Source organism: Camponotus floridanus, unplaced genomic scaffold, assembly GCF_003227725.1.
Source record: "Camponotus floridanus strain SB8 unplaced genomic scaffold, Cflo_v7.5 scaffold17, whole genome shotgun sequence".
Taxonomy (NCBI): Eukaryota; Metazoa; Arthropoda; class Insecta; order Hymenoptera; family Formicidae; genus Camponotus; species Camponotus floridanus.
In genome coordinates, this window is record NW_020229292.1 from 831,396 (window position 1) to 858,434 (window position 27,039).

At 27.2% G+C, this 27,039-nt stretch overlaps 3 protein-coding genes across 8 annotated transcripts; all 3 read left to right on the forward strand.

The window, feature by feature from the left end:
- Nucleotides 1-3,312: 3,312 nt before the first annotated feature.
- Nucleotides 3,313-6,974, forward strand: LOC112637490 (lysosomal aspartic protease-like). Of its 2 annotated transcripts, XM_025407342.1 has the most exons (9): nt 3,313-3,331; nt 3,461-3,503; nt 4,377-4,597; nt 5,226-5,344; nt 5,469-5,689; nt 5,959-6,081; nt 6,146-6,272; nt 6,477-6,569; nt 6,641-6,974. In XM_025407342.1, the coding sequence occupies exons 1-9, from the start codon at nt 3,322-3,324 to the stop codon at nt 6,800-6,802; spliced, it is 1,119 nt and encodes a 372-aa protein (XP_025263127.1). In that variant the 5' UTR covers nt 3,313-3,321; the 3' UTR covers nt 6,803-6,974. The 2 variants fall into 2 exon arrangements, with proteins under 2 accessions (XP_025263127.1, XP_025263126.1); XM_025407341.1 differs by having other exon boundaries at nt 3,317-3,503; nt 6,641-6,973.
- A 2,341-nt stretch (nt 6,975-9,315) lies between these two features.
- Nucleotides 9,316-13,134, forward strand: LOC112637482 (lysosomal aspartic protease-like). 2 transcript variants are annotated; one of them, XM_025407307.1, is made up of 8 exons: nt 9,316-9,525; nt 10,481-10,621; nt 11,263-11,381; nt 11,508-11,719; nt 12,018-12,140; nt 12,205-12,331; nt 12,536-12,628; nt 12,700-13,134. In XM_025407307.1, exons 2-8 carry the CDS (start codon nt 10,504-10,506, stop codon nt 12,859-12,861), a joined length of 954 nt encoding a protein of 317 aa, XP_025263092.1. In that variant the 5' UTR covers nt 9,316-9,525; nt 10,481-10,503; the 3' UTR covers nt 12,862-13,134. The 2 variants fall into 2 exon arrangements, with proteins under 2 accessions (XP_025263092.1, XP_025263091.1); XM_025407306.1 differs by having other exon boundaries at nt 10,401-10,621; nt 12,700-13,125.
- A 3,359-nt stretch (nt 13,135-16,493) lies between these two features.
- Nucleotides 16,494-25,849, forward strand: LOC112637054 (lysosomal aspartic protease-like). Of its 4 annotated transcripts, none has more exons than XM_025407336.1 (8): nt 16,494-16,709; nt 23,345-23,565; nt 24,103-24,224; nt 24,345-24,556; nt 24,819-24,941; nt 25,006-25,129; nt 25,343-25,435; nt 25,516-25,849. In XM_025407336.1, exons 1-8 carry the CDS (start codon nt 16,648-16,650, stop codon nt 25,666-25,668), a joined length of 1,110 nt encoding a protein of 369 aa, XP_025263121.1. In that variant the 5' UTR covers nt 16,494-16,647; the 3' UTR covers nt 25,669-25,849. The 4 variants fall into 4 exon arrangements, with proteins under 4 accessions (XP_025263121.1, XP_025263122.1, XP_025263120.1 ...); XM_025407335.1 differs by lacking the exons at nt 23,345-23,565; nt 24,103-24,224; nt 24,345-24,556; ... (2 more) ...; nt 25,343-25,435; nt 25,516-25,849 and adding exons at nt 17,597-17,817; nt 18,394-18,515; nt 18,642-18,853; ... (2 more) ...; nt 19,640-19,732; nt 19,813-20,139 and having other exon boundaries at nt 16,501-16,709; XM_025407334.1 differs by lacking the exon at nt 16,494-16,709 and adding an exon at nt 22,257-22,438 and having other exon boundaries at nt 25,516-25,844.
- The last annotated feature ends 1,190 nt before the right edge of the window (nt 25,850-27,039 follow it).

Genomic DNA, 27,039 nt, shown 5'->3' on the forward strand with positions numbered 1-27,039 from the left:
TATGAGATAGAATTAATTATTAATGTCAGGCGTTCACTTTAATGAACGTTTATGATTATATTCACTTTTTCAAGCGCTTTGTATCATATTTGTTATTTGCAATAATATTATTACGTAAAACGAATCAAGAATCAAGTCTTATTATTTTTAACATTATACAGGATATTCAGGAGGAATGGTGAAGGAATTGTTTTAGGACATAATTATACAATCAATTTAAATAAAAAAATTTGTTTAAACATGTCTCACTCTAGATAATTATAAAGATAGAGCGTATCTTTAGCAATCCTAAGAACGAAAGCATTTATTATATTAATAGATTGAAACTTGATGAAACAATTACAATAAATTCAAGTTTATAATAAATTTGAAAAATTTAAAATTTAAGATAAAAAGATTTATGATTAAAAATAAAATTTATTTGTTCCATTTTTTATTTTTTTAAAATTTTATTTATCGCAAAAATTTATCAGGGGCTTAAAATTTAATGCAATTGTTTCATATAATTTGATCTTATTAAAACAGTAAATATTTTTGTTCTTAATTACTATTTCTCTCACTTCCTTCTCACACATTCTCTGCTTTCGAGCATGAATTGAATAAAGATATCGTATACTCCAATGATGATTCTACGCGATTTTCAGTTCCGCATTTTAAGAAGCAACTTAGTCGCATCTTTCCGCGAAGCTTAGTCTTTTGATACATTTTCTTTCTCGCAGTCGTGCGTTTTGCAGAGCTGTACTTTTAAAAGAAGAAATAGTAGACTTTACGCGAGCATTGATTGAAACTTTTCCCCAGGCGACTAACCGCGGTGACGTCGTTGTCGACAATTCGTTTGTAGTTTTATTCGCAAAGGGACCGAGTGCACTCGCAGTGTATTGGATCTTAGCTGAAGTTTTATTGCATATAGAGTACAATAAAAGATGCTCAAATAAAGAATTCACGCGTGTATAAAAAAAGCTGTGGTATAACGATATAATGTGGGCATATGGTACGCGTGAAAAAAAGACGTCGACATGTTCGCCTCGATGTTTGCCTCTTTGCCTCCACGTGGCAGCATATCGCTTCTTTTTCATGCCTTCGTGTCTATATATACGGTATTACGGTTTTAAAGAGGTATATGAGTGCTCTTTTGTTCTATAGACTTTAGTTGCTTCGTATGCCGACAAGAAATGCGGAAATGCAGTTCAATGCATATGAATAACCGATATTCTCTTATATTCTGTTTTCTCCCTAACAATACTAATATCATGACTTATAATAGTGAAGAATATTTTATAAACGTTAAAACAATTATGAAATATATTTTTTATCAAGCCTACATTTGTATTCGTTATTTTTTATCGCGTAATAATAAACCAAAAATTTTTAAAAATGATAAAAGAAATTTTTAATATTCTCGAAGAGGGGAACGTTTTTTATATCTTGTGTGGCGGGATCGCCAGAAATGAGAAGAGCTTGCATTATATCAGTCATAAAGCTTCATGATTCTCACGATCGAAGTGCGATTCGAGAAGTTTAGCGCAAAGCGGAAGCGTCATTCGTCGCAGAAGGCGAAAGAAAGGCGTAAAAGAAAGGCATCGTATACGCGTGAAACCAAGTACCTAGTTATCGAAGTTATTAAACAAGCAACGGGATAAGTTTTATTGCCACCGATAATTCTTTGCGTTACGTGTTTCGCAGAGCAGCGTTTAGAAGTCATTTCGGTTATGACGATAAACTGCATGAGCTATCTTTCTTCTTGCTCTCATTTGATATAATCTTCTCTACCTTTTCTGCTTCGTTTTTTCGTGATTCAATTACTTTAATATCTTTGCATCTCTTTCCTTATAACTTTATATAAATTCGTATTTTTTTACGAATTGAATTGATTTACTTGACATTGTCATGATTATACTATTAAAAAAGTACAGTTATGAAGGCGAATAGTTTAGAATTGCAGGATCATCCCTTCTGAGACTGTTAATCTTTTGCATGTCTCTAAAGCTACATACGTACAAGATGTCATATAATAAGTCACGTTTCATCTCTGGAGAATGAATTGACGAAGTTAAAATAGTCGAAGATAAGGGGATGACGAAATTACATTTAAATATTTTTTAAAGAATTACAATCAAAATAATGCGTTTTAAATGTTTAAAAATTCTGTCACAAGCAATTGTCTAATAGCTTAGCACAAATACTGAAATTTTAAATTATTATTATCAGAACAAATTTTAATGTAAATAAAAAAATATTAAATACATTGTGATTTATAAACGAACAATAAAAAATAAAACAAAATCTATTAGGATATTTGTAAAAACTTGATGAAGATTTGAGAAGTAGAAGAAATGTTATTAAGAATTATCCTTAAGATCTTTTTATATATTTAATTAAATAAAAATAACCTGAGAAGCGTTACTTATAAAAATAATTCTTTTAGATTTTCCCTGATTTCATCTCCTAGCTTCTAAGCTATTTTGTTCCTTTCTTTGTTCTTTTCTCTGTTGGCATGTCTTTTCTCGTCGTTGTTTCCCTACTTCCTCTGTCTAAAGGGTAACTCTAAACACCCGCCGCGTCTCATCGCACGTGCACACCCGTGGCGTCTCCTCTTGTAGTTTACGCTCGGCTCGTTTATCTTCGAGTAGTTTACCAGTCTTGAGAAAGTTTCGGTGGGGGAGGTTCGGGCTGGAGGAGTTTCGCCGTGGACCGCGCAGATAGTTTTGCCTCGAACGGGTTGTATCGGGGATGCGGCTCGCGCGACGCCTCGAATTCTTAAGTCGCACCCCGCGATATATTAGGGCGGTGCATAAGTTCTATAATTGCCACGCTATAATAACAAAGCACCCATGTTATTAATACCTGAATATGATATCTTATAAATTTTGGTAATATGATTTATATTATGATATATATGTATATAAAATTAAGTATATTTCTTTTAAAAATCTTAAGATTTTATCAAATAAAGTGATTTATAATTATATAATTTATCCGCACAGAATTAGATAAAAAGATGTTGATTAATGAAATATTACTTTTTGCAAATTATTTATCATAAAATTAATCATGCGTGATTGCCTAGTCGATCTAAACAATGTTCTTCCAAAAAAATTGTTTATTATTATTAATCATAAACTTATGTAAATAAACGTAATTAATTAAAGGTACATGATCATGTAAAATATTATATATTTAAATTAAATTGATCGATGGAAATCTATTAGGATTTTTCGAATGTTCCGCGCGTTTTCTCCCCGTTCAAGCAATCAACATAGGGACACGCGATTATACACATATATATATAACGCAGTGCTCGAAAATCGATACAGTGTTAAGATGAGTATTAGTAAGCGACATTACTTTATTTTTCTGTGTATCTGATCATATAGTGTCAAACGAAACTCGACGTTCATATTTTCACGAATCGAGATTTCAATAGTAAATAAATTCAGAATTATGTTTCACTTTTTTGTAGTAGCAACAGTGCTTTTTGTGACGACCGACGCATATGTGGACAGGTCAGTATATATTTTATAATATATTATATATTGGCAATAAAGATCAAGATTATAGAGATCGATTTTTTTCTCGTAATCGCATCCAATTTCTTGGATTAAATGCGTAGCTAGTGCAAATGCAAATAAATTTTCGACACAAATTGGATAAAATTTCTTTGGTCGAAACGTATATTTTTATTTATTAGTCAAAGAGTAGATAAGAGAAGAATATCTTTGAAAAGTAATTCTCTTTGTTCTTTCGTAACGTTCGTTTTTGTCCTTTGTTTTTACCTATTTTTAAACGACGACGTTGACATAAATATTGTGATTGGAGGTCAAATCACCTACATAATTGTGAGTTATTTACACGCATTAGGTCGAACTTAGTATAATGACTTCTTTTGTATTATTTTTTTACTTGATATTTTCCTATTTTTAATATATAATTGTTGCTTTGACACAGTTACTTCTTTTTAAGTTATTTCTTTGTGTGAAATTACATGTACAATTCTTGTTAATAATAAATTAATGTCCGTTAAGTTATACGATTTATATAAGACTGAGGTACAAATTAAATATTACTTTAGAGATATATATGTAATATGAGGATCATATAATTTAGAAAGATCATTGTATTCATAAATTTCTGATATAATTACATGTAAGTGCGCAGTATACTTATATTGTAAATATGTAAGTTTATAGTTGATTTCTGAGATGTTAAAAATTTATGTAGACTTTCATGATTTATATTGGATCTGAAAATATCTGCATATCAAATAAATATAATAAAATTATTTTATACATATATGTTTGCAAGTTTATATATATATATATATATATATGTATCACGGAATGTTCTTTATATTATTTTATAATTTCATTGCACAAAAGGAAATCCATTCAGCAACCTTGGAAAAAAATTGATACCGAATTACGAGAAGTTCGTTCGTTGAATGATAATCTTCCTTCAGTACTTTTATCCAATTATAAAAACATAACGTACTATGGCAATATTACCATAGGAACTCCGCCGCAAACATTTAAAGTGATATTTGACACTGGTTCTGCAAATCTTTGGATATTCTCCAAAAAGTGCAACGTCTCTGTTTGTTGTAAGTAATTTGTTTATATATACATGTATGTAATTATATATATATATATATATATATATATATATATATAATCTATTATTATATTTTTCAAACATCTTGGAACATTTTACAAATTTAATAAAATATATACAAATTTAACACTTAATATTATAGCAGATATTAGATATAGATATTACAATGGTAAATTTTAGAATTTGCATGCATAAATTAATTTGAACAATTTATCACGTTCATTCTCTGAAAATACAAACAAGTATTAATAAACAATGGAGATTGATTAAATCGACAAAAACATTTATATGTGTAATGATTCCTAAACATATATAATAATTTATAAAAGAAAATGGTATATTATAAATTATAAATTATATAGATTATAAATTAATACGACAACATCTCTCTGTCTCTCTTTCTATACATATAAATTAGCAACATTAGAAAGTTTTTAAATACATACACACATTAATAAAATAATATATCTCTCTTTCTCTTCACATACACACACAAACACACACACACATGTATAGAGGGAGATATACATATATATTGTCTTATTAATGTGTGTGTGTATGCATTTAAAATCTTTCTAATGTTACTAATTTGTGATATTACTGAATATGCTTTACAGTAAAACGTAATCAATATGATAGTACAAAATCCAGCACATATATAGCAAATAGTACTTTATTTCATATGAAATACACCGATTACAATATAGAAGGATTTCTATCTAGTGATATAGTGAATGTAAGTCATTATTAAACAAGCCAATTCAGTTACAACTATAATTGTAGTTTAAATATTTTTTAAGCAATCATATTGTTCTTTCGTACGGCGATGACGATAAAATTTTTCAATACATTTCGTATAGGTTGCCGGCCTGAATATTCAAAATCAAACATTTGTAGAAGTGAGCAATTATAACCAATTGCCAACCGTAAATGAACGCATAATTCGTTATATACCAGTGATTGATGGTATCTTAGGCCTGGGATATTCCGACATATCTGTCGATAGAGTAACGCCTGTCTTTGACAACATGATTGCACAAGGTCTAGTGTCATCTCCTATTTTCAGTTTTTATCTAAATAGGTACATATCTTCTCTACTTACGAACAACACATATCTTTAAACAAGAATTTTTATTAAATAAATGTTACATATATACATATGTATTACATTTGTATATATATTTATATTTATTTTAATATTAATTTATTTTAAAATCAAATTTTTAGTATTTCCGTATTATTACAATATTTTAAATTAAAATAATATTTATATTTTTATATTAAATATAATTTAATCTTAATTATCATATACATACATACGTATATATAAAAAGTATGCAATTTGTGCAGAGACACTTCAGCCGAATTAGGTGGTAAACTGATATTGGGTGGTTCCGATCCTGTTCATTACGAGGGCGATTTCACATATATTCCTATTAGTCGGAAAGGACACTGGCAACTTATTATGGATAAGTACGTTATTTTTTTAATTACGTTAATCATATTTCAATAAATTATTAACGTTATCGCTTTGTAGAATAGTAATAAATGATACCAATCTTTGCGGAGAAAGTTGCGGAGAAACTACTGTTGATATGGAGACTTTGTTTATAATGGGACCAAAAAAGAATATTAAACTTATTAATACACTTATACAAATTTATGTAAGTTAACGATCATATGTTTTACAAAACACGTAGCCTTTAATAAATAAAATATAAAAAGTCTGTATAGCGATAAAAATAAATATTAAGTACGTTCAAATAAAACATAAACTTCTATAAAACAACGATATTAACCTACGTTTCGATTAATATATTTATTAACTATTATTAATTACTAATTTGATTTTATCCTTTTTTTTATAGATGGATTGCGAACAAATTTCTCAGTTATCTACAATCCAATTTATTTTGGGCGGTAAAGCATTTAATCTCACCAATAAAGATTACATGTTCCCGGTAAGTACTATAGCTAAATTGTTTAAATTATTTAAGTATAAGAAGTTTACATTTTATATTTAATTCTGTAGGCATTAGATGAGGATATTTCTAATGAAATTGTATGTCTATGCGGCTTTATGGAAACTAACAGGCAAGAAATAAATTGGGTATTAGGCAGGATCTTTATTAGTCGCTACTACACCGAGTTTGATATGAAGAATAATCGATTGGGATTTGCTTTGGCGAAATAAATATTAACTATTTTCTCTAGCACTTTTTAAACATCATTTTATACATCATACATAATAAAAATGTACATAATGTGCATTTATGTACATTTGCTGGCATATTTTGTGAATTTCACATAGTCCTGGATTAAAATTGGGTACAAAATATTATTATATTTTTAGATAGCTAACATTACTTTCATAATAATTGTTCATAACAAATGAGATTATTAATGAGATGTTTAAACGTATTTGAAGACTGTATATATCTTTAACTTCTTTTTTAAACGTCTACAAAAACATTCATCGAATGAAGATTGATATAAAACATATATTTTCGTTAATGTTGTTGTAATGATTCGATATGGTTTCATGAGTCCTTTAGTTTTAAAACAATTAAGTTTATATCAAATATAGTATCATCCTCTTAGAATACAATTGTAATATCATTAATCTAAACAACTTTTCTTACTATCATATCACTTATGTTAAAAATGAATTATAATTAAAAAGAACGAAGTAATTTTTATTGCGTTAACGTATGCAGACCTACTGTTGCCCAAACTGTACACTTTGACGAGTTTATTCATTATTACGCAATGAAACAAGATAATATTTATCAATACTATGTATTACTATATAATTATATAATATAATTATGTAATATAATTATATAATTTTATAATTAGATATATTTGATAAGATATGTATATAAGATAATAGCGTGTATAAGTATAAATATAAGTAACAGTATATTTCATAAAATATAAATATATAAATGTATAAAAATTATAAAAGTTTTACATATACACATAAGAGACAATACATATATGTAGACACAAATGAACAACAGGAAAAGTGAATGTACAATTTTTATCTTAGTAAATAAAAAAGAATGTGGAATAATTAAAAATCTTAATTTTTCAAAAAGAAGACGCTCGACTATGTCGCAAATCAAAACAAAAATTTATCAAAATATATAAATAATCTTTCTAGGTCATATTTCTTTATGTCTTTTATTATCTATTTTTTAAATCATTTGTTTAGTTTTTGATAAGAAAAAAATTCAATCTTTTCCAATCGTCAACCGACAATTGTATATCTATTCGTATGTTTGTATCAATATTAATTTTTGCATAATTTGTACATAATTGTGTCCTAATTTTCAACAGCGCAATATTTTATTTTGAAAGCAACTGATATGAGCTTATTGCTAATTAGAATGCTAATTTTTGTGAACAAAGTATGACTTGATAAGTTGATTTTCCATGGTTGTTTAGTTGATATAATCTATTCTTTCAAATTATTGATTGCTGCCTCATCATGCACATATTTAATTATTTATTTTAATACTATTTGTGTTAATTAAAAAAATGTTAAATAAATTAATATTTTTAAATTTGATTGATCGTTAGGATCTGTGTTTCTAATACGCGCAATTTTATATATAGTTTGCAATTGCATGTCGATAAACGAGATCTCTAGTAACTGAGTACAGAAAGAAAATTGTCAGAATTTTTAAAACCATTGCTTTCGCTGGCTCGTGGTGACGCTTTTCATGTTGATCGTCACAGAAACTAAAGATAAGTTCATATATACATTGTAACAATATATACATTGTATGTGTCCGTTACATATCGATGCGATAAATATTGAATTTAGCTTTTAATGATCGATTTATTATAACAAATAATATTATCAATTATCACAATTCATATACTCAATTATATGCTTAACAAATATTTGCCTTAATAATAAAAAAAATTATAATTTTTTATCCTATAATGTGTTTATTATATGTTATTTTATTATACATTGATTTATATAATGTATTTAAATTATCTTCATAATAATGTTTTTTACTATTGAAAATTATCTTATTTCGAGAAATTAATCATATGTTTAAAAAAAATATGTTTCCTTATTAGTTTTAATATATCTTTCATAAATTGTATATTGTTGCATTTTCTTTAAATTTATCTATTATATGATGGAATAGATGTATACATATATATAGTATAGATTTATAAGTTTTGTAGAGTATTTTGGGCTAAAATATCCAAATTAATATTATCTCTAAGTTCATAGCAACAATGATGAAATTAATGGATATTCAAATATATATTTCACGATTATGTATATTTCCTTTCCACTTTAAAAACTTAAGAACTTCATAAAATAAAATGGTTTACAATTATATAATTTATCCGCACAGAATTAGAAAAAAATGTTGATTAATGAAATATTAGTTTTTGAAAATTATCTACCGTAAAATTAATGATTCGTGATTGTGTGTCTAATTGATATAAATAATGTTCTTTTGAAAGAATTGTTTTCTATTATTATTAATAATGAATTTAAGAAAATAAATGTTCTTAATAAAGAATACACAATCATGCAAAATATGATATATTTAAATTAAATTGATCGATGGAAACCTATTAGGGTTTTTTGAATGTTTCGCGCGTTTTCTCCCCGTTCAAGCAATCAACATAGGGGCACGCGATCATATACATATATAACGCTGTGCTCGAAAATCTATACAGTGTTAAGAGAAGTATTAGTAAACGACATCACTTTATTTTTCTGTGTATCTGGTCATATAGTGTCCAAAGAAACTCGACGTTCAAATTTTCACGAATCGAGATTTAAATTGTAAATAAATTCGGAAAAATGTTTCGTCTTTTTGTGGTAGCAATGATGCTCCTTGTAACGACTGATTTGGTTATAACGACGCATTTGGACAAGTCAGTATATATTTTATAATATATTATATATTAGCAATAAAGATCAAGATTATCGATTTTATTCTCGTAATCGCATCCGATTTCTTGGATAAATCCGTAGCTAGTGCAAATGCAAATACTGCTTCGACACAAATTGGATAAAATTTCTTTGGTCAAAACGTATATTTTTATTTATTAGTCAAAGAGTAGATAAGAGAAGAATATTTTTGAAAAGTAATTCTCTTTGTTCTTTCGTAACGTTCGTTTTTGTCCACTTTGATTTTACCTATATTTAAACGACGACGTTGACATAAATATTGTGATTGGAGGTCAAACAGCTAATTGTAAGTTATTTACACACATTAGGTCGAACTATAGGTATAATGACTTGTTTTGTATTATTTTTTACTTGACGTTCTCCTATTTTTAATACACAGTTATTGCTTTGACACAGTTACTTCTTTTTAAATTATTTCTTTGTGTGAAATTACATGCACATTTCTTGTTAATAATAAATTAATGTCCGTTAAGTTATATGATTTATATAAGACTGAGGTACAAATTAAATATTACTTTACGGATGTATATGTAATATGAGGATCATATAATTTAGAAAGATCATTGTATTCATAAATTTCTGATATAATTACATGTAAGTGCGTAATATACTTATATTGTAAATATGTAAGTTTATAGTTAATTTCTGAGATGTTAAAAATTTATGTAGACTTTCATGATTTATATTGGATCTGAAAATATCTGCTAGTCATATCAAATAAATATAATAAATTTATTTTATACATATATGTTTGCAAATTTATATATATATATATATATATATATATATATATCACGGAATGTTCTTTATATTATTTCATGATTTCATTGCACAAAAGGAATTCCATTCAGCAACCTTCGAAAAAAATTGATACCGACTTACGAAAAGTTCGTTCATTGAATGATAATCTTCCTACAGTACTTTTATCCATTTATAATAACATGAAGTACTATGGCAATATTACTATTGGAACTCCGCCGCAAACATTTAGAGTGATATTTGACATGGTTTCCCCACATCTTTGGATATTCTCCAAAAAATGCAACGTTTCTGTTTGTTGTAAGTAATTTGTTTATATATACATGTATGTAATTATATATATATATATATATATATATATATATATATATATGTATATATACATACATACATACATACATATATACACATGTATATCATCTACTATTATATTCCTCAAATATAAGTCTTAAAACATTTAAAAAATTAATAAAATAGATACAAATTTAACAGTTAATATTACAATGTAAATATTACATAAGCAAATTTTGGAATTTGCATGCATAAGTTAATTTAAACAATTTATCACGTTCATTCTCTGAAAATACAAAAAATTTTGATAAACAGTGGTGATTGATAACTCGACAAAAATATTTCTATATGTAATGATTCCTAAACATATATAATAATTTATGAAAGAAAATTGTATATTTATTATAAATTAATAAGATAACAACATGAGAAGAGAGAGAGAGAAAGAGAGAGAGTAAAAGAGAGAGAGAAGTAGGGAGGGAGAGAGGGAGATAGGTAGAAAGGGTGGGAGAGAGGGAGGAGGAGGGCGTGAGTGGGGTCGGGTCGGGGGAAGGGAGGGAAAAAGAGAGATTGTCTTATTAATGTGTGTGTATGTATTTAAAATCTTTTTAATTTTGCTAATTTGTGATATTACTGAATATGCTTTACAGTAAGACGTAATCGATATGATAGTACAAAATCCAGTACATATATAGCAAGTAATACTTCATTTCATATGAATTATTTCAATTACCATATGGAAGGATTCCTATCTACTGATATAGTGAATGTAAGTCATCATTAAACAAGCCAATTCAGTTACAATTATAATAGTAGTTTAAACATTTCTTATGCAATCATATTGTGATTTCGTACGACAATGACGACATAATTTTTCAATACATATTTCATTTAGATTGCCGGTCTGAATGTTCAAAATCAAACATTTATAGAAATGAGTATCCATACAGTGTCAATCATAGAACGTTTATTTCTTGATGCACCAATTGATGGTATCTTAGGCCTGGGATATTCCGACACATCTATCGATACAGAAATGCCTCTCTTAGACAACATGATTGCACAAGGTCTGATATCATCACCCATTTTCAGTTTTTATCTAAATAGGTACATATCTTCTCTAATTACGAACAATACATATCTCTAAACAAGAATTTTTATTAAATAAATATTACATATATACATATATACATTTGTATGTATATTTATATTTATTTTAATATTAATTTATTTTAAAATTAAATTTTTATTATTTCTGTATTATTACTGTAATATTTTAAATTAAAATAATATTTATATATTTATATTAATTTATATATTTATATAATTATATTAAATATAATTTAATCTTAATTATCATATACATACATACGTATTATATATAAAAAGTATGCAATTTGTGCAGAGACACTTCAGCCGAATTAGGTGGTAAACTGATATTGGGTGATTCCGATCCTGTTCATTACGAGGGCGATTTCACATATATTCCTATTAGTCGGACAGGACACTGGCAATTTATTATGGATAAGTACGTTATTTTTTTAATTACGTTAATCATATTTCAATAAATTATTAACGTTATCGCTTTGTAGAATAGTAATAAATGATACCAATCTTTGCGGAGAAAGCTGCGGTGAAACTACTGTTGCAATAGAGACTTTGTTTATATGGGGACCAAGAAAAAATATTACATTTATTGATACACTTATACAAGTTTTTGTAAGTTAACGATCATATGTTTTACAAAACACGTAGCATTTAACAAATAAAATATAAAAAGTCTGTATAGCGATAAAAATAAATATTAAGTACGCTCATATAAAACATAAACTTCTATAAAACAACGATATTAACCTACGTTTCGATTAATATATTTATTAATTATTATTAATTACTAATATGATTTTATCCTTTTTTTTATAGATGGATTGCGATCAAATTTCTCAGTTACCTACAATACAATTTATTTTCGGTGGTGAAGCATTTAATCTCACCAGTAAAGATTACATGTACCCGGTAAGTACTATAGCTAAATTGTTTAAATTATTTGAGTATAAGAAGTTTACATTTTATATTTAATTCTGTAGGGATTATATGAGGATATTTCTAATAAAACTACATGTCGAAGCGGTATTGTGGACTTTGACAGGGATGATATAAATTGGATATTAGGCAGTATCTTTATTAGACGCTACTACATCGAATTTGATATGAAGAATAATCGATTGGGATTTGCTTTGGCGAAATAAATATTAATTATTTTCTCTAGCACTTTTTGAACATCTTTTTATACATCTCACATAATAAAAATGTACATAATGTGCATTTATGTACATTTGCTGGCATATTTTGTGAGTTTCACATAGTCCTGGATTAAAATTGGGTACAAAATATTATTATATTTTTAGATATCTAACATTACTTTCATAATAATTGCTCATAACATACTTAATGAGATATTTAAACGTATTTGAAGACTGTATATATCTTTAACTTCTTTTTTAAACGTCTACAAAAACATTTATCGAATGAAGATTGATATATAACATATATTTTCGTTAATGTAGTTGTAATGATTCGATATGGTTTCATGACTTCTTTAAGTTTTAAAACAATTAAGTTTATATCAAATATAGTATCATCCTCTTAGAATACAATTGTAATATCATTAATTTAAATAACTTTCCTTACTATCATATCACTCATGTTAAAAATGAATTATAATTAAAAAGAACGAAGTAATTTTTATTGCGTTAACGTATGCAGACCTACTGTTGCTCAAACTGTACACTTTGACGAGTTTATTCATTATTACGCAATGAAACAAGATAATATTTATCAATAATATGTATTACTATATAATTATATAATATAATTATATAATATAATTATATAATATAATTAGATATATTTGATAAGATATGTAAATAAGATAATAGCGTGTATAAGTATAAATATAAGTAACAGTATAACATATTTCATAAAATATAAATATATAAATGTATAAAAATTATAAAAGTTTTATATATACACATAAGAGGCAATACATATATGTAGACACAAATGAACAAAAGGGAAAGTGAATGTACAATTTTTATAAATATTTAATACATAAATAAAAAAGAATGTGGAATAATTAAAAATCTTAATTTTTCAAAAAAAGGACACTTGATTATGTCCAAAATCAAAACAAATTTTTATCAAAATATATAAATAATCTTTCTAGGTCATATTTCCTTATGTCTTTTATTATCTATTTTTTAAATTATTTGTTTAGTTTTTGATAAGAAAAAAATGCAATCTTTTCCAGTTGCCAACCGACAATTGTATATCTATTCGTATGTATGTATCAATATTAATTTTTGCATAATTTGTACATAATTGTGTCTTAATTTTCAACAGCGCAATATTTTATTTTGAAAGCAACTGATATGAGCTTATTGCTAATTATAATGCTAATTTTTGTGAACAAAGTATGACTTGATAAGTTGATTTTCCAAGGTTGTTTAGTTGATATAATCTATTCTTCCAAATTATTGATTGCTGCCTCATCATGCACATATTTAATTATTTATTTTAATACAATTTGTGTTAATTAAAAAAATGTTAAATAAATTAATATTTTTAAATTTGATTGATCGATAGGATCTGTGTTTCTAATACTCGCAATTGTATATATAGTTTGCAATTGCATGTCGATAAACGAGATCTCTAGTAACTGAATACAGAAAGAAACTTGTCAGAAATTTTAAAACCATCGCTTTCACTTACTCGTGGTGACCGTGACGCTTTTCGTGTTGATCGTCACAGAAACTAAAAATAAGTTCATATATACATTGTATCGTATGTATCCGTTACATTTCAATGCGATAAATATTGAATTTAATATTTAATGATCGATTTATTATAACAAATAATATTAACAATTATCACAATTAATATACTCAATTATATGCTTAACAAATATTTGCTTTAATAATAAAAGAAATTACAATTTTTTATCCTATAATGTGTTTATTATATGTTATTTTATTATACATTGATTTATATATTGTATTTAAATTATCTTCATAATAATGTTTTTTACTATTGAAAATTATCTTATTTCGAGAAATTAATCACATATTTAAAAAAAATATGTTTCCTTATTAGAGTTTAAATATATCTTTCATAAATTTTATATTGTTGCATTTTCTTCAAATTTACCTATTATACGATGGAATAGATGTATACATCTATATAGTTATAAGTTTTGTAGAGTATTTTGGGCTAAAATATCCAAATTAATATTATCCCTAAATTAACATAACAAGCAAAAATCATAGCAAAAATTATGAAATTAATGGATATTCAAGTATATATTTCAATATTGATCATGTATATTTCCTTTCCTGTTTAAAAACCTAAAAACTTCATAAAATAAAATGGTTTACAATTATATAATTTATCCGCACAGAATTAGAAAAAAAATGTTGATTAATGAAATATAAGTTTTTGAAAATTATCTATCGTAAAATTAATGATTGTTTGTCTAGTCGATATAAATAATGTTGTTCGCGAGCGAATCTGACAGTGAACGGTGGAAGAGGAAGGTCTTTGAGTGAGAAAAGTGTGCCTCGATTATACAAGAAGGACGGAACTTTATTACAGTCAAAAATTTTTATTACAGTTAAAAATGACAAGTGTTCAGTGTAGTGATTGGGATTCGCGACAATGAGCGTTGCACACCGTGCAGGAGGTTTTCGTACACAATGCCAGGAGCAGTTCAGCGGACTTAGCGTTTTCGGATCCGTAATCGGTTAATCGTTGTCGAAATAGCGGTCGTTATAAGGCATTTGATCAGCGGTTTAACAAAAAGAGAGATATGCAAAAATCCGTGTGAGTATGCGGTTGTATAACGGAATAGCGTTTACAGTACCGGCCAAAATTATATCACATTTTGGTTTTTTGAGTATATTGTTTTAAAGTGCACGGATCTTTATCAAATCATGACATGTTTTGATAGTAAGTATAGCTTATTGAAGAAATAACTTTTCATAAATTAATGAAAACAACTGTAAAATATTTAGCGTATTCGATGCACTTTAACGAAAGTTATACTCAAAAAACCAAAATGTGATATAATTCTGGCCGGTACTGTAACAGAGCGATTTAACAAAGCGAGCAGTTTTACTAAGCGGTTCAACAATAGCGAAAAGTGCGAGACTTCGAAAAGTGCAAGAGGGGTCCACGCGCGGTGCCCATTATATAGCGAACGGAATTTTGGGCCCGTTGCGACGTGGATCAATGAATTTTATATATTAGCGCTGATCTCATGGCGCCGCGTACAATTGGTCGCCGATGAGGTTTGACGTTGAGATTTTTACAGTCGTCATGCGCACGATTTTTTTCAATCAGCTGATTGGCAATCAACTGATCGTGACGTATGGGCGCGCATGCCCGTGCGCTGCGCTAACTTTGCTGGTTGACATTGTTTTGCCAAATGTTTATAACGAGCGTTTCTTATGCGGCGAAAAAAGCGTGAGATAACACGGACGGTTTAGTTTTTCAGACAAATAGATAATTCGAGAAGTTTCTCGACACCCGTTAATTTCAAATTCTCGAACTTTTAATACCGAAAGAATGCGGATTTTAACTAATGCAATTTTGAACCGGAATAATTTTATGAATTTCGAACAAATGTTCTTTCGAAAGAAATGTTTTTTATTATTAATCATAAACTTATGTAAATAAACGTAATTAATTAAAGGTACATGATCATGTCAAATATGATATATTTAAATTAAACTGATCGATGGAAATCTATTAGGATTTTTCGAATGTTTCGCGCGTTTTCTCCCCGTTCAAGCAATCAACATAGGGGCACGCGATCATACACATATATAACTGTGCTCGAAAATCGATACAGTGTTAAGAGAAGTATTAGTAAGCGACATCACTTTATTTTTCTGTGTATCTAATCATATAGTGTCGAACGAAATTCGACGTTCAAATTTTCACGAATCGAGATTTCAATAGTAAATAAATTCAGAATTATGTTTCACCTTTTTGTAGTAGCAACATCGCTTTTTATGACGTCCGACGCATATGTGGACAGGTCAGTATATATTTTATAATATATTATATATTGGCAATAAAGATCAAGATTATAGAGATCGATTTTTTTCTCGTAATCGCATCCGATTTCTTGGATAAATCCGTAGCTAGTACAAATGCAAATAATGCTTCGACACAAATTGGATAAAATTTCTTTGGTCAAAACGTATATTTTTATTTATTAGTCAAAGAGTAGATAAGAGAAAAATATTTTTGAAAAGTAATTCTCTTTGTTCTTTCGTAACGTTCGTTTTTGTCCACTTTGATTTTACCTATATTTAAACGACGACGTTGACATAAATATTGTGATTGGAGGTCAAACAGCTAATTGTAAGTTATTTACACGCATTAGGTCGAACTATAGGTATAATGACTTGTTTTGTATTATTTTTTACTTGACGTTCTCCTATTTTTAATACACAGTTATTGCTTTGACACAGTTACTTCTTTTTAAATTATTTCTTTGTGTGAAATTACATGCACATTTCTTGTTAATAATAAATTAATGTCCGTTAAGTTATATGATTTATATAAGACTGAGGTACAAATTAAATATTACTTTACGGATGTATATGTAATATGAGGATCATATAATTTAGAAAGATCATTGTATTCATAAATTTCTGATATAATTACATGTAAGTGCGTAATATACTTATATTGTAAATATATAAGTTTATAGTTAATTTCTGAGATGTTAAAAATTTATGTAGACTTTCATGATTTATATTGGATCTGAAAATATCTGCTAGTCATATCAAATAAATATAATAAATTTATTTTATACATATATGTTTGCAAGTTTATATATATATATATATATATATATATATATATATATATCACAGTATGTCCTTTATATTATTTCATGATTTAATTGCACAAAAGGAATTACATTCAGCAACCTTCGAAAAAAATTGATATCGACTTACGAAAAGTTCGTTCATTGAATGATAATCTTCCTTCAGTACTTTTATCCAATTATAAAAACATAAAGTACTATGGCAATATTACCATTGGAACTCCCCCGCAAACATTTAGTGTGATATTTGACATTGGTTCCCCAAATCTTTGGATACTTTCCAAAAAGTGCAACAGTCCTGCTTGTTGTAAGTAATTTTTTTATATATACATGTATGTAATAATATATATATATATATATATATATATATATATATATATACATACATACATATTGTACATACATACATACATACATATGTGTATCATCTACTATTATATTCTTCAAATATAAGTCTTGAAACATTTTAAAAATTAGTAAAGTAGATACAAATTTAATACTTAATGTTATAGTGTAAATATTACATCAGCAAATTTTGGAATTTGCATGCATAAGTTAATTTAAACAATTTAACACGTTCATTCTCTGAAAAAATACAAACAAATTTTGATAAACAGTGGTGATTGATAACTCGACAAAAATATTTATATATGTAATGATTCCTAAACATATATAATGCTTTATGAAAGAAAATTGTATATTTATTATAAATTAATAAGACAACAACATAAAAAGATAAACAGAGAGAGAGAGAGGGGGTAGTGGGAGGGAGAGGGAGAGAGGGAGGGAGGGCGAAAGAGAGATTGTCTTATTAATGTGTGTGTATGTATTTAAAATCTTTTTAATTTTGCTAATTTGTGATATTACTGAATATGCTTTACAGTAAGACGTAATCGATATGATAGTACAAAATCCAGTACATATATAGCAAGTAATACTTCATTTCATATGAAATATTCCGGTGGTTACCATATGGAAGGATTCCTATCTACTGACATAGTGAATGTAAGTCATCATTAAACAAGCCAATTCAGTTACAACTATAATCGTAGTTTAAACATTTCTTATGCAATCATATTGTGATTTCGTACGACGATGACGACATAATTTTTTAATATATATTTCATTTAGATTGCCGGCCTGAATGTTCAAAATCAAACATTTATAGAAGTGAGCAACCATCAAGTGTCAATCGTAGAACGTTTATTTCTTTATGCACCAGTTGATGGTATCTTAGGTCTGGGATATTCCGACATATCTGTCGATAGAGAAACGCCTCTCTTAGACAACATGATTGCACAAGGTCTGGTATCATCACCCATTTTCAGTTTTTATCTAAATAGGTACATATCTTCTCTAATTACGAATAATATCTCTAAACAAGAATTTTTATTAAATCAATATTACATATATACATATATATTACATCTGTATGTATATTTATATTTATTTTAATTTATTTTAAAATTAAATTTTTATTATTTCTGTATTATTACAATATTTTAAATTAAAATAATATTTATATATTTATATTAAATATAATGTAGTCTTAATTATCACATACATACATACATATTACGATATAAATGTATGCAATTTGTGCAGAGACACTTCAGCCGAGTTAAGTGGTAAACTGACATTGGGTGGTTCCGATTCTGCTCTTTACGAGGGCGATTTCACATATATTCCTATTAGTCGGACAGGACACTGGCAATTTATTATGGATAAGTACGTTATTTTTTTAATTACGTTAATCATATTTCAATAAATTATTAACGTTATCGCTTTGCAGAATACTAATAAATGATATCAATATTTGCGGTGAAAGCTGTGAAACTATCATTGAACTAGAGAATAAGTTTATAATGGGACCAAGCAAGAATATTACATTTAGTGATACACTTATACAAACTTCAGTAAGTTAACGATCATATGTTTTATAAAACACGTAGCCTTTAATAAATAAAATATAAAAAGTCTGTATAGCGATAAAAAATAAATATTAGGTACGTTCAAATAAAACATAAACTTCAAAAAACAACGATATTAACCTACGTTTCGATTAAACTTACTTAATATATTTATTAACTATTATTAATTACTAATTCGATTTTATCCTTTTTTTAAAGATGGATTGCGATCAAATTTCTCAGTTACCTACAATCCAATTTATTTTGGGTGGTAAAGCATTTAATCTCACCAGTAAAGATTACATGTTCCCGGTAAGTATAGCTAACTATAGCTAAATTGTTTAAATTATTTAAGTATAAGAAGTTTACATTTTATATTTAATTCTGTACAGCATTATTTAAATAAAACTATATGTCTAAGCGGCGTTGTGAACCGGTTTGACAGGGATGATATAAATTGGATATTAGGTAGTATCTTTATTAGTCGCTACTACATCGAGTTTGATATGAAGAATAATCGATTGGGATTTGCTTTGGCCAAATAAATATTAACTATTTTCTCTAGCACGTTTTAAACATCTTTTTATACATCTTACATAATAAAAATGTACATAATGTGCATTTATGTACATTTGCTGGCATATTTTGTGAGTTTCACATAGTCCTGGATTAAAATTGGGTACAAAATATTATTATATTTTTAGATAGCTAACATTACTTTCATAATAATTGTTCATAACAAATGAGATTATTAATGAGATATTTAAACGTATTTGAAGACTGTATATATCTTTATCTTCTTTTTTAAAAGTTTACAAAAACATTCATCAAATGAAGAGTGATATATAACATATATTTTCGTTAATGTAATTGTAATAATTCGATATGGTTTCATAACTTCTTTAAGTTTTAAAACAATTAAGTTTATATCAAATATAGTATCATCCTCTTGGAACAATTGTAATATCATTAATCTAAATAACTTTTCTTACTATCATATCACTCATGTTAAAAATAAATTATAATTAAACAGAACGACGTAATTTTTATTGCGTTAACGTATGCAGACCTACTGTTGCTCAAACTGTACACTTTGACGAGTTTATTCATTATTACGCAATGAAACAAGATAATATTTATCAATACTATGTATTACTATATAATTATATAATATAATTATGTAATATAATTATATAATATAATTAGATATATTTGATAAGATATGTAAATAAGATAATAGCGTGTATAAGTATAAATATAAGTAACAGTATATTTCATAAAATATAAATATATAAATGTATAAAAATTATAAAAGTTTTATATATACACATAAGAGGCAGTACATATATGTAGACACAAATGAACAAAAGGGAAAGTGAATGTACAATTTTTATAAATATTTAATAAATAAATAAATAAAAAAGAATGTGGAATAATTAAAAATCTTAATTTTTCAAAAATAGGACGCTCGATTATGTTCCAAATCAAAACAAAAATTCATCAAAATATATAAATAATCTTTCTACGTCATATTTCATTATGTATTTTATTATCTATCTTTTAAATTATTTGTTTAATTTTTGATCAAAAATTAAAAATGACAAGTGTTCAGTGTAGTGATTGCGATTCGCGACAACGAGCGTTGCAACACAGTGCAGGAGGTTTTCGTACACAATGCCAGGAGCGGTTCAGCGGACTTAGCGTTTTCGGATCCGTAATCGGTTAATCGTTGTCGAAATAGCGGTCGTTATAAGGCATTTGATCAGCGGTTTAACAAAAAGAGAGATATGCAAAAATCCGTGTGAGTATGCGGTCGTATAACGGAATAGCGTTTACAGTACCGGCCAAAATTATATCACATTTTGGTTTTTTGAGTATATTGTTTTAAAGTGCACGGATCTTTATCAAATCATGACATGTTTTGATAGTAAGTATAGCTTATTGAAGAAATAACTTTTCTTAAATTAATGAAAACAACTGTAAAATATTTAGCGTATTCGATGCACTTTAACGAAAGTTATACTCAAAAAACCAAAATGTGATATAATTCTGGCCGGTACTGTAACAGAGCGATTTAACAAAGCGAGCAGTTTTACTAAGCGGTTCAACAATAGCGAAAAGTGCGAGACTTCGAAAAGTGCAAGAGGGGTCCACGCGCGGTGCCCATTATATAGCGAACGGAATTTTGGGCCCGTTGCGACGTGGACCAATGAATTTTATATTTTAGCGCTGATCTTATGGCGCCGCGTACAATTGGTCGCCGATGAGATCTGGCGTTGAGATTTTTACAGTCGTCATGCGCACGATTTTTTTCGATCAGCTGATTGGCAATCAACTGATCGTAACGTATGGGCGCGCATGCCCGTGCGCTGCGCTAACTTTGCTAGTTGACATTATTTTGCCAAATGTTTATAACGAGCGTTTCTTATGCGGCGAAAAAAGCGATAACACGGACGGTTTAATTTTTCAGACAAATAGATAATTCGAGAAGTTTCTCGACACCCGTTAATTTCAAATTTTCGAACTTTTAATACCGAAAGAATGCGGATTTTAACTAATGCAATTTTGAACCGGAATAATTTTATGAATTTCGAACAAATGTTCTTTCGAAAGAAATGTTTTTTATTATTAATCATAAACTTATGTAAATAAACGTAATTAATTAAAGGTACATGATCATGTCAAATATGATATATTTACATTAAACTGATCGATGGAAATCTATTAGGATTTTTCGAATGTTTCGCGCGTTTTCTCCCCGTTCAAGCAATCAACATAGGGGCACGCGATCATACACATATATAACGCTGTGTTCGAAAATCGATACAGTGTTAAGAGAAGTATTAGTAAGCGACATCACTTTATTTTTCTGTGTATCTAATCATATAGTGTCGAACGAAATTCGACGATCAAATTTTCACGAATCGAGATTTCAATAGTAAATAAATTCAGAATTATGTTTCACCTTTTTGTAGTAGCAATGGCGCTTTTTATGACGTCCGACGCATATGTGGACAGGTCAGTATATATTTTATAATATATTATATATTGGCAATAAAGATCAAGATTATAGAGATCGATTTTTTTCTCGTAATCGCATCCGATTTCTTGGATTAAATGCGTAGCTAGTGCAAATGCAAATAATGTTTCAACACAAATTGGATAAAATTTCTTTATTAAAACGTCAATTTCAAAACGTATATTTTTATTTATTAGTCAAAGAGTAGATAAGAGAAGAATATTTTTGAAAAGTAATTCTCTTTGTTCTTTCGTAACGTTCATTTTTGTCCACATTGATTTTATTTATTTTTAAACGACGACGTTAACATAAATATTGTGATTGGAGGTCAACTCACCTAATTGTGAGTTATTTACACGCATTAGATCGAACTTAATATAATGACTTGTTTTGTATTATTTTTTTACTTGACATTCTCCTATTTTTAATACACAGTTGTTGCTTTGACACAGTTACTTCTTTTTAAATTATTTCTTTGTGTGAAATTACATGCACAATTCTTGGTAATAATAAATTAATGTCCGTTAAGTTATATGATTTATATAAGACTGAGGTACAAATTAAATATTACTTTAGAGATGTATATGTAATATGAGGATCATATAATTTAGAAAGATCATTGTATTCATACATTTCTGATATAATTACATGTAAGTGCGTAATATACTTATATTGTAAATATGTAAGTTATTTATAGTTGATTTCTGAGATGTTAAAAATTTATGTAGACTTTCATGCTTTATATTGGATCTGAAAATATCTGCTAGTCATATCAAATAAATATAATAAATTTATTTTATACATATATGTTTGCAAGTTTATATATATATATATATATATATATATATATATATATATATCACAGTATGACCTTTATATTATTTCATGATTTAATTGCACAAAAGGAATTCCATTCAGCAACCTTCGAAAAAAATTGATATCGACTTACGAAAAGTTCGTTCATTGAATGATAATCTTCCTTCAGTACTTTTATCCAATTATAAAAACATAAAGTACTATGGCAATATTACCATTGGAACTCCCCCGCAAACATTTAGAGTGATATTTGACATTGGTTCTCCAAATCTTTGGATACTCTCCAAAAAATGCAACAGTCCTGCTTGTTGTAAGTAATTTTTTTATATATACACGTATGTAATAATATATATATATATACATACATACATACATACATACATATGTGTATCATCTACTATTAAATTCTTCAAATATAAGTCTTGAAACATTTTAAAAATAAGTAAAGTAGATACAAATTTAACACTTAATGTTATAGTGTAAATATTACATCAGCAAATTTTGGAATTTGCATGCATAAGTTAATTTAAACAATTTAACACATTCATTCTCTGAAAAAATACAAACAAATTTTGATAAACAGTGGTGATTGATAACTTGACAAAAATATTTATATATGTAATGATTCCTACACATATATAATGCTTTATGAAAGAAAATTGTATATTTATTATAAATTAATAAGACAACAACATAAAAAGATAAACAGAGAGAGAGAGAGGGGGTAGTGGGAGGGAGAGGGAGAGAGGGAGGGAGGGCGAAAGAGAGATTGTCTTATTAATGTGTGTGTATGTATTTAAAATCTTTTTAATTTTGCTAATTTGTGATTACTGAATATGCTTTACAGTAAAACGTAATCGATATGATAGTACAAAATCCAGTACATATATAGCAAGTAATACTTCATTTCATATGAAATATTCCGGTGGTTACCATATAGAAGGATTCCTATCTACTGACATAGTGAATGTAAGTCATCATTAAACAAGCCAATTCAGTTACAACTATAATCGTAGTTTAAACATTCCTTATGCAATCATATTGTGATTTCGTACGACGACATAATTTTTTAATATATATTTCATTTAGATTGCCGGCCTGAATGTTCAAAATCAAACATTTATAGAAGTGAGCAACCATCAAGTGTCAATCGTAGAACGTTTATTTCTTTATGCACCAGTTGATGGTATCTTAGGTCTGGGATATTCCGACATATCTGTCGATAGAGAAACGCCTCTCTTAGACAACATGATTGCACAAGGTCTGGTATCATCACCCATTTTCAGTTTTTATCTAAATAGGTACATATCTTCTCTAATTACGAATAATATCTCTAAACAAAAATTTTTATTAAATCAATATTACATATATACATATATATTACATCTGTATGTATATTTATATTTATTTTAATTTATTTTAAAATTAAATTTTTATTATTTCTGTATTATTACAATATTATAAATTAAAATAATATTTATATATTTATATTAAATATAATGTAATCTTAATTATCACATACATACATACATATTACGATATAAATGTATGCAATTTGTGCAGAGATACTTCAGCCGAGTTAAGTGGTAAACTGACATTGGGTGGTTCCGATTCTGCTCTTTACGAGGGCGATTTCACATATATTCCTATTAGTCGGACAGGACACTGGCAATTTATTATGGATAAGTACGTTATTTTTTTAATTACGTTAATCATATTTCAATAAATTATTAACGTTATCGCTTTGCAGAATACTAATAAATGATATCAATATTTGCGGTGAAAGCTGTGAAACTATCATTGAACTAGAGAATAGGTTTATAATGGGACCAAGAAAGAATATTACATTTATTGATACACTTATACAAACTTCAGTAAGTTAACGATCATATGTTTTATAAAACACGTAGCCTTTAATAAATAAAATATAAAAAGTCTGTATAGCGATAAAAAATAAATATTAGGTACGTTCAAATAAAACATAAACTTCAAAAAACAACGATATTAACCTACGTTTCGATTAAACTTACTTAATATATTTATTAACTATTATTAATTACTAATTCGATTTTATCCTTTTTTTAAAGATGGATTGCGATCAAATTTCTCAGTTACCTACAATCCAATTTATTTTGGGTGGTAAAGCATTTAATCTCACCAGTAAAGATTACATGTTCCCGGTAAGTATAGCTAACTATAGCTAAATTGTTTAAATTATTTAAGTATAAGAAGTTTACATTTTATATTTAATTCTGTACAGCATTATTTAAATAAAACTATATGTCTAAGCGGCGTTGTGAACCGGTTTGACAGGGATGATATAAATTGGATATTAGGTAGTATCTTTATTAGTCGCTACTACATCGAGTTTGATATGAAGAATAATCGATTGGGATTTGCTTTGGCCAAATAAATATTAACTATTTTCTCTAGCACGTTTTAAACATCTTTTTATACATCTTACATAATAAAAATGTACATAATGTGCATTTATGTACATTTGGTGGCATATTTTGTGAGTTTCACATAGTCCTGGATTAAAATTGGGTACAAAATATTATTATATTTTTAGATAGCTAACATTACTTTCATAATAATTGTTCATAACAAATGAGATTATTAATGAGATATTTAAACGTATTTGAAGACTGTATATATCTTTAACTTCTTTTTTAAAAGTTTACAAAAACATTCATCAAATGAAGAGTGATATATAACATATATTTTCGTTAATTGTAATGATTCGATATGGTTTCATATCGATTCACTTCTTTAAGTTTTAAAACAATTAAGTTTATATCAAATATATTATCATCCTCTTGGAACAATTGTAATATCATTAATCTAAATAACTTTTCTTACTATCATATCACTCATGTCAAAAATAAATTATAATTAAAAAGAACGACGTAATTTTTATTGCGTTAACGTATGCAGACCTACTGTTGCTCAAACTGTACACTTTGACGAGTTTATTCATTATTACGCAATGAAACAAGATAATATTTATCAATAATATGTATTACTATATAATTATATAATATAATTATGTAATATAATTATATAATATAATTAGATATATTTGATAAGATATGTAAATAAGATAATAGCGTGTATAAGTATAAATATCAGTAACAGTATATTTCATAAAATATAAATATATAAATGTATAAAAATTATAAAAGTTTTATATATACACATAAGAGACAATATATATATATGTAGACACAAATGAACAAAAGGGAAAGTGAACGTACAATTTTTATTTTAATAAATAAATAAATAAAGAAGAATGTGGAATAATTAAAAATCTTAATTTTTCAAAAAGACGACGTTCGATTATGACGTATGAGCGCGCATGCCCGTGTGCTGCGCTAACTTTGCTGGTTGGTATTGTTTCGCCAAATGTTTATAACGAGCGTTTCTTATGCGGCGAAAAAAGCTAGAGATAACGCGGACGGTTTAGTTTTTCAGACAATTAGATAATTCGAGAAGTTTTTTGACGCCCGTTAATTTCAAATTGTCGAACTTTTAATATCGAAAGAATGCGGATTTTAACTAATGCAATTTTAAACCGGAAATAATTTTATGAATTTCGAACAAATGTTCTTTCGAAAGAATTGTTTTTTATTATTAATAATGAATTTAGAAAATAAATGTTCTTTAATAAGGATACACAATCATGCAAAATATGATATATTTAAATTAAATTGATCGATGGAAACCTATTAGGGTTTTTTGAATGTTTCGCGCGTTTTCTTCCAATCATTTCAAGCAATCAACA